Raw genomic sequence first — 15,196 nt, forward strand, 5'->3', positions numbered from 1 at the left:
TTTTTGAACATGTTTATTTGACTTTTGTATGAATTTAGCAATGGATTAAATTTTGAAATACGCTCGTCAACTGATCATAATTTCTAATTTCCTTCTATTTCCTCAGAGCTGTAATAGTTTGTTGACAAGGAAGATAAATCGCTGAAGTTTGATTATTTTCAATATAGAAATAAGATCGCTGCCATTTATCTAAAAAACGTCTGTTTTCAGTATCAAATTTTTGTTTTTTGACAGCTTTAAGCTTTCTCAATATAGAGCAGATACCTCAAATACTGCTGTATACAAATACCGTTACGCATACATATGATATAATATGTATAATTGAATTGTTACAAATATACACATGTATGAACTGTTGTAATGATTAAACAATTGGCGGTATGTAAAACGTAAAAAGGTAAACACATAAAGTGGTAAACGTATTGGTATTTATTTACGGATCAAGTTTAACCATTAAACTATTTCACTCGAGCGCGGCCGGCCATTTTGAATTGTTACGCGGGCCGTAATTGGCCCGTGGGCCGCTGTTTGGGAACTCCAGAACCAGAAGGACACTGTTCATCCATACTATTACCAACGAGAATGCCCGTCGCGTGGTAGCACTATTGAGCTGGACAATTTTCACCATTTCTTGATTAAACCCAAAGTGATTAAACCACAAAAGTGTGCCCGAAGCAAGAACCAAGGTCGCAGCTCTCGTTCAGAGTTGAAAATAATACCCAAAAACTAATTGCTGCGGAACTGCGACGCGTTAGGATCTAACTCAGATATGTATACAGATATCGGTCAGGTTATGTTTATCGAGTTTATCGAGTTACAGCAGTATGATGACTCCGTCACCAGAGGGAGTCTCAGTGAATTCAGTCATGTTATCTGTCTTCTGGTGTTGTCTGCTTGCAGGCTTACCGCGTAGTTATTACCGTATTATAGGGCAAGATTTATCCCGGGGTAAAGAAAAAAAGAAAAGTCAAAACTAATAGATATTAAAATTTTTTTAATAATTAATACTAAAAAATATAAATAATGATCAAACATTATGGATTATGGAAATTACATGATGGACATATCAATGGCAATGGGATACTATGGACAATACAATCAATGGACTGTAATGAAATGCTTTGTTATTTTTGTATACTTGGTTATTGTTGTTCATTTATTATTTTATGATTTTTATATATTGCATAAACCACATTGTGGAATCATAAAAAAAAAAAAAAAAAAAAAAAAAGAAAAGTGATAAGAAGGCTCAATCATAATTATAGCGAACCACAGCTCATCAAATATTATCAAATGTGTGGTAATTTCTGTGAACAAGCATGTGCATTGGGTACGGTAGGGATAGGGGATAGGATTTACATATTTATCCCGGGGGAGAGGAAAGCGGATAAGACATCTTATCCATATGGCGAACCACGGCCTCTCGTCCGGTTACCGGTACGGCGGTACCATTCCAAGTCGGGTATGATATTAGTTTTACTGTATTGTTTGTTTTCGGAAGCATGGACTTGGTGGTGGAGGAAGCCGTAACCGACCAGCGGTTTTGTGAACCACCCAACGACGGCGAGCTGTCCAGCAATCCTCTCGCACATAACCATCCCTGCATGGGATTCGAACCTGCGAACCCAGGCAGAGTAATTAGAGGTGCGGTGGCGAGCGTAGATACATGTTATAAACTTTATTCTCAAGGCAGTAAGTTTTGCTTGTTTTCTAGACGTTTCTGTTATATAATTTCCTCGTTGTATTGAGTGTTGCGTTTTCAGAATGCCCAAATAAATTGTATTTATTATATCAGTGTTTCTCAATCTGAGTTCGGTGGAGCTGTTCCATGGGTTCGACTAAGGTCCTCTGGAATAATTCTACGCCATGACTGCATGATACCCGCCCTTCACTTAACTTATGTAACGCTGATTAGGATTGATATGTCAAAAAATTATTGCAATACGCTCACTAGAAGTATGTTAGGTACTAAACTACACGAGATTCCTACTGAACTTTGTGCAGTTTCGCACAAGTTAAAGTCTTTTTTGAACTGTCAGTGACGGGTATATTTTAGATCTCTCAAACTCGTTGTATCGCCACTGGTGTTGCAGGCTTGGATGTACTTCTGCATGATAGTGTTTTTAGATACTTTCTGCATATGGAAATATCTTACCTGTCTTGGATTATTAAGATAACCTCGGAATTTTAGGCTGAATATTTGCGTCAGTGTTCATATTCATGATCTACTAGTAAAATGTAGCTCCGTTTTATGCACAGGTTGAAATTCAAAAGTAAGGGTTCACGAATGAATTTGAAATCTGGGCGTATTTGTAGTTCAATGGATGAACAAATTTGCATCAAAGAATATTTTATGTCCGAGCTTTGCTAAAAATTATCATCACCTGTCCTGGACGATCTTACTATGGTATCGAGTCATGTCGTAGCTCTATTTCTTCAAAACGATCCTTCCTATCCACATCTAATTGTCATTTGGAATTCGAATGACTTGAGCTATCAATGCGTTCGATAAATCATTTTAGCTTTCAGATTTCTGAAGTGATAACTTTTTGCTTTGGTAGTGTTTCCCCTTTTCAGCCACACAAGGGGTTTCACTACTTACTGAATACAGCGGGAAACACCGCAAAGAGTGCGAAACAGGGAAACGTTGCATAACAGAGGAAAACAGCGCGGATCAGAGAAAACTAGCTCAAAACAGGAGACGCAGTTATTACCACATTATGGCGGCTCCTGCCACGAATGAACCGCGGCGCCTCTTGCCATGGTTCTATGCCGCTATTACTGGTATATTCACAACGTTATGTAACGGATTTTAGGTCATCATGCGAAATTTAATCTACTTTTCTTTTTATCTAACTCTAACCTAAACCCAAATTAATCAAAACTGTATCCATATGGAAAACGTTCTAAATTACGGTACCCAAAATGTGTCACCAGCAGGGGCAGACCTGCCATTACAGCCTACATGCCTTGGTTTGTGTTTTTAATTTGTTGCTGTGGTACTCCAACTCATTGCAGAATTTTTTTCTGCTCTGCGCTGTTTCCCTCTGTTTGCGGAGGTTATGCACAAGTTAAGCTTTTTTTTCTGACAACAAGCCCCCATGCATTCATGATCTCACGTCACATGAACTACATAATTGTTGCCCAAATTGTCATCCAAGTATTTTGATCAATATGGTACTGTCATATGAAGATGTTTGTCTATAAATTTGATGCTAGTTTTATTACTGTATTAACTAACAGATGGCAAAATCCCATTTTTGTCACATTCGATTCTGTATGTGTACAATCCAAATCCTATACGCCCTAATAGGGTTTCTATCTTTATTTTAGAAAAATATAATTTTTATTGCTGATATTGTTCCTTTATGCTGATTGTGAATTCCATTTCTTCCAGATTTGCTATATAATATTAGTAAAGATGAACAGCCTTATTGTGCCAATAGTAATGTGGGGTGGGAAACCCCCTACACATAAAATTCGTGCAATAACAATGACGAAGGATTTGAAACATATTTTAACTGGTTGTGCTGATGGTCAAATTTGCATATGGGATATGAACGATACTACAAAGAGCATTCAACCAAAGATGCTATTGTTTGGTCATTCAAGTTCAGTTGTCAGCATAGTCTCAATTAACAATGGAACAAAGGACACAAAGTTCATGGCCAGTGCATCGTTGACTAATGAGTTATTTTTGTGGGATTTATCAGATGGCCGCTGCTTGGAACAAACCAGATTATCTGGTTCCCCATCTAGATTAATGTCAACTGAAATAACTATTGATGGAAAAGCAGAATCGTGTATTTTATGTGTCGGACTCTTTGCTGAAATATTTATTCTTTCAGCTGTAACTCTTGAAATGGTCGCTACTTTGGTATCAAGAATTTATCCTGATTGGATAAACTGTTGCTGTATCACAAACTCTGGCCCTGAAATGTCTGTGGTTGGACTTACTATGTCAGGTACAATAAAAGTTTGGCAAATACCAAATAATTTGTCAACAAAATCATCCCCTATATTAGAGGATGAATCAAAACAATTAAGATGCCAAAATGCAGTCCAGCTAACTCATGCTTCTCATCCCGATAACTATTTACTCATTGTATGCCCATATGAATGGCAATTGTATGATTCTGGTGATTTTTCATTACTCTGTACTGTCCCATCCCCGCATGGTTCTGTGTTTAGCGGGGGAGACTTTTTGAAAGACAATTATAGTGTTGCTTTATATGATCAGAATGGAATCGTGTTCTTGTATTCATTACCCACTACATCTATGCCAAGAGGCTCAAGAGACTCTGTAAAAGATTTTGATACATGCAAAGTAAGATTGCTGTATTCATTTCGTAGCAAGGAAACTAGTGAATTATCATCGCCTCCTGTGATGGATTTATTCAATGAACAGAATGGTGATTTTATTTTATGTTCTGGCAATAGTAACGGCAGTGTCTCTCTATGGTCAATATCCAAGAATAGAGATCACATATCTGATACAGTGAATTTATTATGCAATATAGGGTTGCAAACTCATTGGGAAAGTTTAGTGCGTAAGCCTGCTGGTATAATTGACCAGTTAGGAAAAGATTTAAATATTTCTGTTACCACCAGCTTGTATATTGAAAGTTTGGGGCAGTTAGCTTGTGGCCGTGAAGACGGCAGCATAATTATTGTACCTGCTGCAAGAGCTTGCAAGTCTCGTTTATTACGTGATGGACCATTAACAAAAAAGACATGGCTTCCTCACAGAACAATGCGAGGACACCAAGATAGAGTTACGTATTTACTCTATCCTCATCAGGAATCAAATAGATATTCATCTCAAATATTTGTTTCTGGCAGTGCGGATTTTACAATAATACTATGGGAGTTATTCACCGGAGTGCAACTCCATGTTTTCAATATCCATGGTGGTGAAATTACACAACTAATCGTACCACCGGAGGAATGCAGTCCAAGAGTGCAACAATCAATTTGCAGTGTTGCCAGCGATCATTCTGTCGCAATATTAAGTATAAGAGAAAGAAAATGTGTGATGCTTGCTGCCAGTCATACATCAACAGTAGTTTCTATAAAATGGAGACCATTGGATGACTTTGTACTTGTTGCTTGTGCGGACGGTGGACTATTTGTATGGCAGATGGAAACAGGTCACCTTGACCGCTATGTCACTGGTGTAACTGCCACTGAGATTTTTGCAGCTTGTGATGAATCCAGCAGTAATAGGACTGATGATATTGTACATGGCAATGTCAATTTGTCTCAAGCATTTAAGCGAAGAAATTTGGCTGGATTCAAAGCCGCAGCACAGCAAGGATTGCGCAATATTATCGAAACCATCGAAGACAAAATACAGGACGATGGAGAGAAACAAGGTAATCTCAATGCAATGTCATGTACAAAAGCAATGCTTGTACAACCACTGCGAGCATCACCAACACAAGATGATGATTCTCATATCGTATTTTTCAATACTGAAGCTATTATTGGCACTCTTTTACAAGAACAAGCTCTGAGAAAGAAACTTTCTCGAGTGCAAAAACGAGCAGAAAATGGGAATAATCCCAGCTCAGCTCGTAAAGTTCTTAATGCATTTATATACCAAGTCAAAAATCAATTGTTGGATTCCAGTGATCAGGGATCGTCTGCAGCTAGTACGCCAAATATTTCTAGAAAACATAAAGAAAAAGAGAAAAAGTCTCCATCTATGGAAGTTGACACAATAATGAATGTGGCTCAATTATTACTATCTTGCCTACATGGTTGGGGCTTAGATCAAAAGTTGGATGATATATGCAAAAACAAACTTGGTATTTTTGAGCCTCTAATACCCATTTGCTTTGGTCTGTTGTCACGAGAAGGGCAAATGGCCCTTATGTTACCTACCTGGACAAAACAAAAAAAAGTACGGATTACCAAGTCTGAGGATATTGTTGATGGTTGCACACACCTCACTTTTTCAATAATTGAGGATAATGTAGCAGCAACAGATGATGTTTGCTCACATTCAGGACATTGGGAAGTTTCCAGTACGATCACAACACATCATCTCATAAGCATTATTGCCGTTGCAAACACATTGATGGAACTTTCAAACTTGAGTTTTTCGAATAATACTAAAACAAGTAATGCCAATGGAACATCTTTGACAGAGGATTCAACATCAAGCAATATTAGTGACGGAGTTTCTGAAAGTCCTGGAGAAATGGCTCAGATAAAACAAGGCTGGGCATTGCTGGCAACGATGCATTGTGTGTTATTGCAAGAGCTGTTAGATTCTACTTTATACAAGCCTCCTAAATTAGAATTATTGGCAAGGCGGTGGCAAGACAGATGCTTGGAAGTGAGGGAAGCTGCACAAGCTCTGCTCCTTGCAAAATTGAGGCAGATTGAACCAGAAGGACGCAGAAAGATAGTGGAAGAATGGGCGAGACATATGCCTGACTATGTTCAACAACAGCACATTGATCTTGTACCAAACACTAGAACGGAAGAGAGATTGAATTCAGTTTCTGCCTCTGGTACTCCTACTGATGACATCATTGACAAATCAAGTGTATCGAGTGTCGAACTTGCCACAGAGGCACCAACTCAGTCACTACGCCCCACTGCGCAAAGACTCTCCTATGAGACTAGGCGCCGACAGGCAACAGCTGTGATTATTCTTGGAGTCATTGGAGCAGAGTTTGGACAAGAAATGGAGCCTTCTCGGTCTAATAATGCAAGCCCTTCTAAATCTCAAAGCAAATCAGAAATCCCTGAAGGATTCAAACTTACTAACTATTCAATGGCAAGAAATACTTGCAAAGCTCTTGTATATCTTTTGCTCCACCCTGCCTCGCCAAGGTTGCCAGCCAATGCTCCAATAAGACGAGCTGCGATAGATCTGATAGGAAGAGGATTTACTGTCTGGGAACCTTATGTTGAAGTGTCTGCTGTTTTGCTTGGCTTACTGGAAAATTGTGTTGATTATAGTACCCATTTGGCAAGCATTCAAAGTGGTTTACCTTTATCCGCTCAAGCGGATTCATGTCGTTCATCTCATCATGCTCTTTGTCTAATAGCTACTGCTCGACCTTTGACATTTATTACTACAATAGCTCGTGAAGTTGCTCGCCACAATGCTGCAGCTGCCAATCCTCAACATCAAGCGTTGCTTGCGACTTCAATCATTGTCCGATCCAGGGCTGAGGTGCTAAGAATCATAGAGCTGCTGGCAGATAAAATGATGTCAGATGTCATGGACTTGCTGGTTGAAGTTATAGACGTTATTCTTTTTTGTATTGATACTAATGCATTGCGCACGGCTAATAGTTTAATCGAAGCTGTGCCAGCCCTGTCTCGTTTTCACACTATTTCATATGATCCTCGAACAAGACGTATTGCTGTTGGAACTCGTAGAGGTGCAATATATTTATACGATCTCAGGACTAATAAACATCAAATCATACATCGTGGAAGATATACTATATCCACATTAGCCTTCTCCCCAGAAGGGAAATATCTTTCTGTGTATAGTGTTCAAGATAACCTTCTTAGTTTCTGGATGACATCATCGACCTTGTTTGGTATGCTACAAGCACAGGTGAAAAATGTTAAAACAGTACGCTTACTGCCATCTTCAGTAAATCAGCGTATTGTAAGTTCCCCTGATCACACAAGAGACAATAGCAAAAATTTTATGAAATTATCTTGGGTTAATAATCGTATAACTGTTTTGTTATTGCCAGATGGTAATGAATACAAGTGTCATGTATGATATTTCTTATGCCGAAGAGGGATTATTATACAGCTTTGACACTTGTAAGTAATTGGAATAATTTGATATAAAGTATTTGACCCAATGACTATTTACATTGTTCCAATATGCGAAATCAAAAGTGGTATATGTCATGCAGTTTATATGTGTGACATCTTTGAAAAATCAATAGTTTTAGTCTTCAATATTCAGTAGATAAGTCAACCTTTCACAAGACATGAAATTGATTGATTGATATCCAATATTTGTTGATATATTTGTGTTGGCAATTACTGGATAGTTGGGCATGCAAAATTTTTTTCTATACTATTTTCAACTGAATCATTACAAAATAATATATAAGTCAATATTTCAATACCCACTGCATAATGATGCACTGATCTAATAATGCTATTCATAGTATGTCATAATTCTGGGAAGGGTTTGTTACTATTTCCTTCCATTATAAGCGATATGATTTGTTAGTTTGTTTACACCTGCCTAGGTAACCTTGAAGTGAAACCTTAAAATTTTTAATTTAGGTCTACACTAGCATGATAAAATTTATAAAGAACGTTCATTTTCTCATCTTGGATCAAAGCAGCTGTTAGCTGTGTTTATACTAATAGTATATTCATATGTGATAGCATACTTATTTATTTGTTTATCTTCATTTTACTGTATTTTAGATCAAAAGTTTATTTTTGTTTATGATTATTGGGTTATTGGTGACAGAGGTAATGGTGCATGTTCGGATATTCAATTTGAGGTATTAGAAGTTCATGTTTTTTATTTACATCTTATGCTTAGTTCTTTTAATGGTAATTGAGAAAATCAAATTAAAAATGTTGTATTCGTTTGGTTATTTCATATTGTCTTTTATTTTGAAATTGCAATGTTTTTTAAACAAAATCGTGCTTAATATGTAAGCTGCTGATTCTTTGCCACTAATCCGAATTGCATTATCAAACATCTCAAATGACATATCGATTTTTAATAACTTTTGGAATGACATTTATTTAGATTGAACTCTTTTTGAATTTCATATGTCAAATGCCACCTTGTATTTCATGCTGCATATTATGTGACAAACAAATTACGTAACCTTATGATTGTATCTTCATTACCTGATTGCTATGACCACTTAAAGTTTATCTATAATGTTGAGATGAATAATGCACATAACCGATTTGTCATTTATTGACTGAATAATTGATTATGAGCAACCCTCTAAATCAGAGATTATGATGACAAAAATTCGATGTGCTTCATTTATAACTCGTTCGAATTTCTTGATTTTAAATTGTTGTTGCGATCTTAAAATTGGCTTCTTTCTTACTCCTAGAATCGGTTTATACCAAGCCTATGTGATGTTCTGTCTCTGCCCATAGGGATATTGTGCAATTTTTATGTTTGAAATTTTATTTCTATAACAGTCACTGTGTACTGCCTGATGGAATACTATTTGTCGACAAAACTACTCGATTGAAAACAATGAATAAATCAGGTCGATAATATATGTCTGGTGGTCATTGGTTTGTTCACGCGGGGAAAGCGGACTCGATTGGTGTCGAGATTAATAAACGCCATTCGTGTGAATAAAACTAAAGAAGGGTTTCGCTTTATCGTTCATGACAACGTTCCTCGTGCAAAAACTAAATTCAATCGCAATCTCAACAAATTCCTTAATCTGTTTTTTTTTTATCTAAAAGCAACAAAATTTGGTTGTGGCAGCAACACGTTTCCCGGCCGGAGAGGAATTTCTTTTCAAAAAAGAATTTTAATGTTTTTGGGGAGGTAATATCACTTTCCATTTAGTTTCACAAATCATCAGTCCTAATGATGTCTCAAGTTCGTGTATGGCAAATTCACTTGCTTGTGAATCGAGTTTCTTCATGTTATCCTATTCAGATACTTACAAGTTTTGGTGAATAAATTTTGCATCCTGCTCAAGGTATGTTAAGATACAATGGCCAAGATACAGGCCAAACAATAATAGACAATATTACCTGTCTTATACTTCACTTGGAAAAGCAGAATAGTATATATATTTTAAAAGTGAAACACTGAATTAGAAAAACGCAGTCAAGCAATTTTTTTATGAGAGAGAGAAAAAGAGATTTATTGTTTCGTCAACCAAAAAACAAGCGTTGGTACAATAAAATACACAAGGTTATTTGGTATAGACTGGAGGAGCGATACGACCATAAGGTCATCAGAGTCAGCTCCCCCCAAATTCACTATTAGGATTCACATTTAATGTCTTTAAACAATGTATAAAAAAGCTACTTGTAGGAGAGTTGACTAAATCTTTTACAAATTTTTTTTGGGTTTTTGCTACAAAATAGTTAAACCGTAAATATATACTACTACGGCTAAACCTATGGACCCTTTTCGGCCTTACAGGTAATAAATGATCAAGGGTTCCGCTCCCAATAGCAAACCTTGAGGTCGTGGTCCGTTTTGTAAATTTTGAAAAATGGGCGCATTAGGATGACACAGAATTGACAATTACGGTAGTTATTCCATCAGGAAATGTTTTCATGTTATGTATCTCGCCTTTTTCGAGTAATCTGTACAAGGCTCAGAACAAGCAGTACTGGTACAGCTATTATGCCTTTTGTGATGAAATAAACTTTCCGTTATCTCATGACTTGAAAAATTGGATGCAGCTATCGGACAAGAATATTCTAATCTTCTAATAGCGTGTTTGATAAGTTCTCTTCGAACATGGCTCTATCATGAAGAAGTAGATACTTTGTTATAAGAAAAACCCTATCTTTTCAAGTTATATGAGCGTATGAATTGATCCTGTGAGGAGATAGTAGCACACTTTTTATGAAATGTTTTTGGAAGAACAAGATTGTTCCCGGTACGCATGCTTTTATTTATTTGAGGAATAATAGGACCACGCCATTGAGAAAGAGTATTATATCATGGTCTTATTATTTTGATTGTGACGATATGATACCAACACGTGACTAGATTATGGCGATGAATAAAGTTAGTGGATAGGCAACATTAACTGACGATCTTGAAAACCTAGTCCGATGAACATAAGCAATGACCTTACTATTTATATATAAATGAGCGTAACTGCTACATGTGTACCATCAGAGTGTGTATTCAAACCGGCAATAATAATTGTAAACTCAAAGCGTCACTACCGTGTTTCCTAGAAAATGAAACCTAGCCTGGATTTTCAAAATGATTTTAATATGAGACCTCCCTTTAAAATAAGAACTAACAGATAGCAGATAACAATTTTTTTTTGACCTAGTCGATAGCAAGAAATCTTTCCTACACATTTTACCTGATCAATAATCTATGTGCAGTTATTTTAAGTTAAAACGTGTTATCTATAAGTAAATGAATATTGGTTTTTATATTTTGTATATTCAAAAATCTCAACATTATAATTTTGTTTTTGATAAATGAAAATGAAAGACACCACCCCCAAAAAATAAACCCTAGCTCAGTGTTATTTTTCGAAAAAAAAATGAAATAAGACCCCGTCTTATTTTCGGGAAAACACGAAATTTCCCTAAAATGTCGATATGCTAATATCGCTACAGAATGCGCATTGAATAGAACAGGGGTGGGCACAATTTTTTAGTATAAGAGCCGCATGCTGCAAGTCAGAACTTTAAAAGAGCCGCAGAATTTGTGAATTTATTAATATTATCGAAATACTATGAACAGAAAAGAAATTCACACAAGAATCTAATAACAATAAATAGATAAACAAGGCAACTCTGTTTTCATCTTCGTACTTTCGTTTTTTTAATTTTGGACACATCGCACAGTAACTTAGACCAGTGCTCTTCAACCGGGTAAACGGTATACCAAAGTGTACCAAAGTGTATACCAGGCCATAAGTTGGGTATACAACTGATAAAGGGTTTACGAAAAGTGTACAGCCTATAAAATATTCAATTGGATACAACAATGCAAACGCGGCGCACATGAAATGTAAAATGTTATTAACGCTAAGAGCCGACGTGAGCACGTTGTTACATCACAAATTATATAGATAATACGGGCATGTGTCTGGGTTGGTGATTTCGGATGCCATGCACTTTGTTTGATTTACGTCGAACATTATTCCCGTCGACGCTAAGGCAGTCAGTCAAATTTATAACTTGCGGTCACTAGCCTATTAGATTGCATGATGATATTGCAGTACAATATGTGCTTAAAATTTATTGTTTATTTGAGCCTTAAATAAACATTGGTATTTGTAAGGTGTACAAAGTTCTTGAAAAACTGTAAAAGGTATACTTCGATAAAAAAGGTTGAAGAACACTGACTTAGACTAACTAACCGCAATCCAGGGGAGGTCGCTACGCTACCCGCGAGGGAAAATGTATAGAAATTTTTCTAGTAAATTAAGAAGCAGATGTTTGTTTGAAGTTTGTTGGAGGACCCGGGTCGTTGCGCCGGACGAATGACGGAAAGTCGTCCGGCGCTCTGCCCCCGACCCCTCTGGTCATTAAGAAGTTCAAATACCACGTAATAAACTGATCACCCCTAACCGGAGTCGAATTTTTCCAATTTCAAGGTCCGTGATCACTCAACCGTGACGAATTTTTTTTGACATAAACTAGACCTCAACTACCTCGTATGACCCGAATATGGCATCTCCACCTTTTACCATTCTCGAGATATAACGTGAAATTACTGGAGCGTGACTGAAGAGCTAGAGAAAAAAAATAATTGCTCTCAGAATGGATTCAAATAATTTTTCTAAACATGCCCATGCCTTTACTTTCTTACTAAGTCTTTTTAGAGGGCCTGCAATAAGCCAAAATCACTAGACCATGACTGGGGGGTTCGAGAAATAAAATTTCCTGAAAAAGGCATTAAACTAATTTTACCCAACATACCTATCTATTTTATTTCTCGATAGCTTCAATTTTAGGTACGCAACCTTCTTACGCCACTGGAGGGCGATTGGGAGGGTGAAACACCTAATATTCGGTAAAGAAAATAACAATTAGTTATATTCTTCGAGTATTAGGCAATACTTTGCCCAAAACCCCATTCACATGCCTCAGAATTGCCTAAAAACAATATACCCTAAGTGGGCGTGGCTTTGCACGAGTTTTCCCATCACAGAGGGCGTGGGGGCACGGCCCCCACCCCAAAAAATACTTGAAAAAAATTTCCAATACTCGGGCAAACGCTTTCTGGCCCCGGAAACAGAGGTAAACGGCCTCCAAACCCCAAACTCACTCTTGCGTGACTTGATTGACAGCTGATTGACCAATAAGCAGCTCCGGGCCACTAAAATCCCGTTTTGGCCCGATCGTTCCCAAAAATTTTCTGTGTTTGTTTGGTAACTACCTTCCGCTACATGCCAAGTTCCGTCTCGATCGGCCCGCCAGTTTTCTGGGAAATGGTAATTCATAGGGCCTTAACCACTAGACTTCGTCACATTATTTTTGCTCTACGAGCAAAGGCTTTTGACCATTACTGTGCATACGCACTAAAGTGCTACAAGTTTGCCTGACCATCCTGCAATATCGCCGACGCATCAATAAACATTGGCCATTGTGACGAAAGATTTGCTGACTCGACTGACTTAAATTCAACGCTACAGCGATTTTCATACTAAAACATAATTTGTCCTAATTATTGACGAAAACTTCTTTACGTCTTTTAATAAATTAAAAGAGTTTACATCAAAGTTTTTCTCCTAGTTGAAATTTGGATAATAATTTATGTTAGCGAGAAGAGCCGCACAAAAAGTCTGACGAGCCGCATGCGGCTCGCGAGCCGCGGTGTGCCCACCCCTGGAATAGAGGCTCTTTTTATTATTGTAATTATTGACATAGGTAATAGTGTCGAAAGCGCTTGGGCTCAGTTTCGTAATCGTATTGCCATTGCATTCCACCAAATCCGTGTTGCCGTGCATCTGGCTAGCTGATCCCATACCATAGCATAAATTAATTCTGAAAGTTGTCGCAGAATTTATTCTGAACGGAAACTGATTCTGAACTTATCATTGTCAAATTTTCATAATTAGAAATACCAGTACTTCAATTATTTCCTTACATTTTTTGTGTTTATCAATTAAATATCCGTTCGAATTCAATGTCACGAGAGATAAATTTGTGATGAATCAATCATTATCAAAGAAGTTGAACTAGAGATGTGAGATGTCAGTTAATGGTACAATATCGTAACCGTGATCCATCTAAAATGGGTCAACCAGCTAACTATCCCCATCCCTACTTATGAATAACCTATTCTGATTCTTCGCTTTACGAATATTTTCGAAGTTTATGCTTAGATTTCACAGCTGTGAAAGGAGGTCATGCTGTTAGTGGGGGCTACATATGACTGAATTTTTATCGAATGATCACAGAAAAAAAATCTCAAGGTACAGTGACTCATCACCAGTTCGAGTCCCAGCTAATTCGAGACCAAGGTCAAGTCGGAACATTACTGCTTCCATTTACAAGTCGAATCAGAGTCAATATATTTTCCATAATAAACAATAGTAAAATGAATTAATTGCCAATATTGTACCATCCTAATGCGACCTCATTGTTTATAATGCGCTATTCCTAATGCGATTACGCATTGTTCCCATATCGCTGTTGACAGGTCAGTCAGTGGTTTATTTTGCACCAAAATCAAAGTACAATTTATGCAAATAAAAAACAGGAAAAAAAACATGAAAATGGCATTTCAGTGTGAAGAGTGACGCGAAAAATCCAATGTTGGTTATCAAGCAAAGGCAAGCAGTGAAACCTGTCACCTGCCTCCTTCATTGTTGATAATGCGCCATTGTCAATGCGACCTCAGTCTAACCGTAATGCGCTGCTCGTGCTCTCAGGCTACCAACCCCCTCTCCAGATAGGCAGATATCGGTACCTGTAACGGACACCGGTACTCAGATAGGAGATCACTTTACTGCTTTATGGGAAATGGGTTGATACGGTACGCTCGAAATTAGTTTGCATCGCACAGCTTGAGAAGTATTGACATAGGATAGGTACGGTAGGCCCAAAGTGACTATAGTTTGACCCAAAGTGACTTTGGGTACGGTACCGGTACCGGCAGGCCTAACAGTGTCGAAAGCGCTTTAGCTCAGTTTCGTAATCGTACGTTTGTTTTCACTCAGCTAGGAAATTCAAAAACAATTTTAGTAAAGAGTGCATGATTCTTTTTTTCGTGTTAACTTCATATAGTCTATATATTTTTTAATTCTGTTTGTCCATAATTATTTTATATTTAGAAATCAGCATGGCGATTAGTACCGGTACGGTACAAAATTTTTTTTTAAAACATAGTGAGAGTCAAAAATGTTGAACCTGTGAACTATTTATTCATGTACTTTAGTATAGGATTTACATATTTACCAGTACCGGTATCCCCGGGGAGAGGTAAGACGATAAGAAGGCTTAATCCTGTAATCATATGGCGAACCACAGCCTCTCGTTCGGTTAC

At 37.3% G+C, this 15,196-nt stretch overlaps 1 protein-coding gene across 1 annotated transcript; it reads left to right on the forward strand.

The window, feature by feature from the left end:
• Positions 1 to 1,993: 1,993 nt before the first annotated feature.
• LOC120331162 (WD repeat-containing protein 7-like) lies at positions 1,994 to 9,257 on the forward strand. Its single transcript, XM_078113531.1, has one exon. It carries the CDS (start codon positions 3,422 to 3,424, stop codon positions 7,757 to 7,759), a length of 4,338 nt encoding a protein of 1,445 aa, XP_077969657.1. The 5' UTR covers positions 1,994 to 3,421; the 3' UTR covers positions 7,760 to 9,257.
• The last annotated feature ends 5,939 nt before the right edge of the window (positions 9,258 to 15,196 follow it).

This window comes from Styela clava, chromosome 6 (assembly GCF_964204865.1).
Source record: "Styela clava chromosome 6, kaStyClav1.hap1.2, whole genome shotgun sequence".
In the NCBI taxonomy this organism is placed as follows: domain Eukaryota; kingdom Metazoa; phylum Chordata; class Ascidiacea; order Stolidobranchia; family Styelidae; genus Styela; species Styela clava.

Bases quoted from the DNA above. Each gene is read 5' to 3' on its own strand.
- LOC120331162 (XM_078113531.1), top strand. From the start codon at position 3,422: ATGAACAGCCTTATTGTGCCAATAGTAATGTGGGGTGGGAAACCCCCT.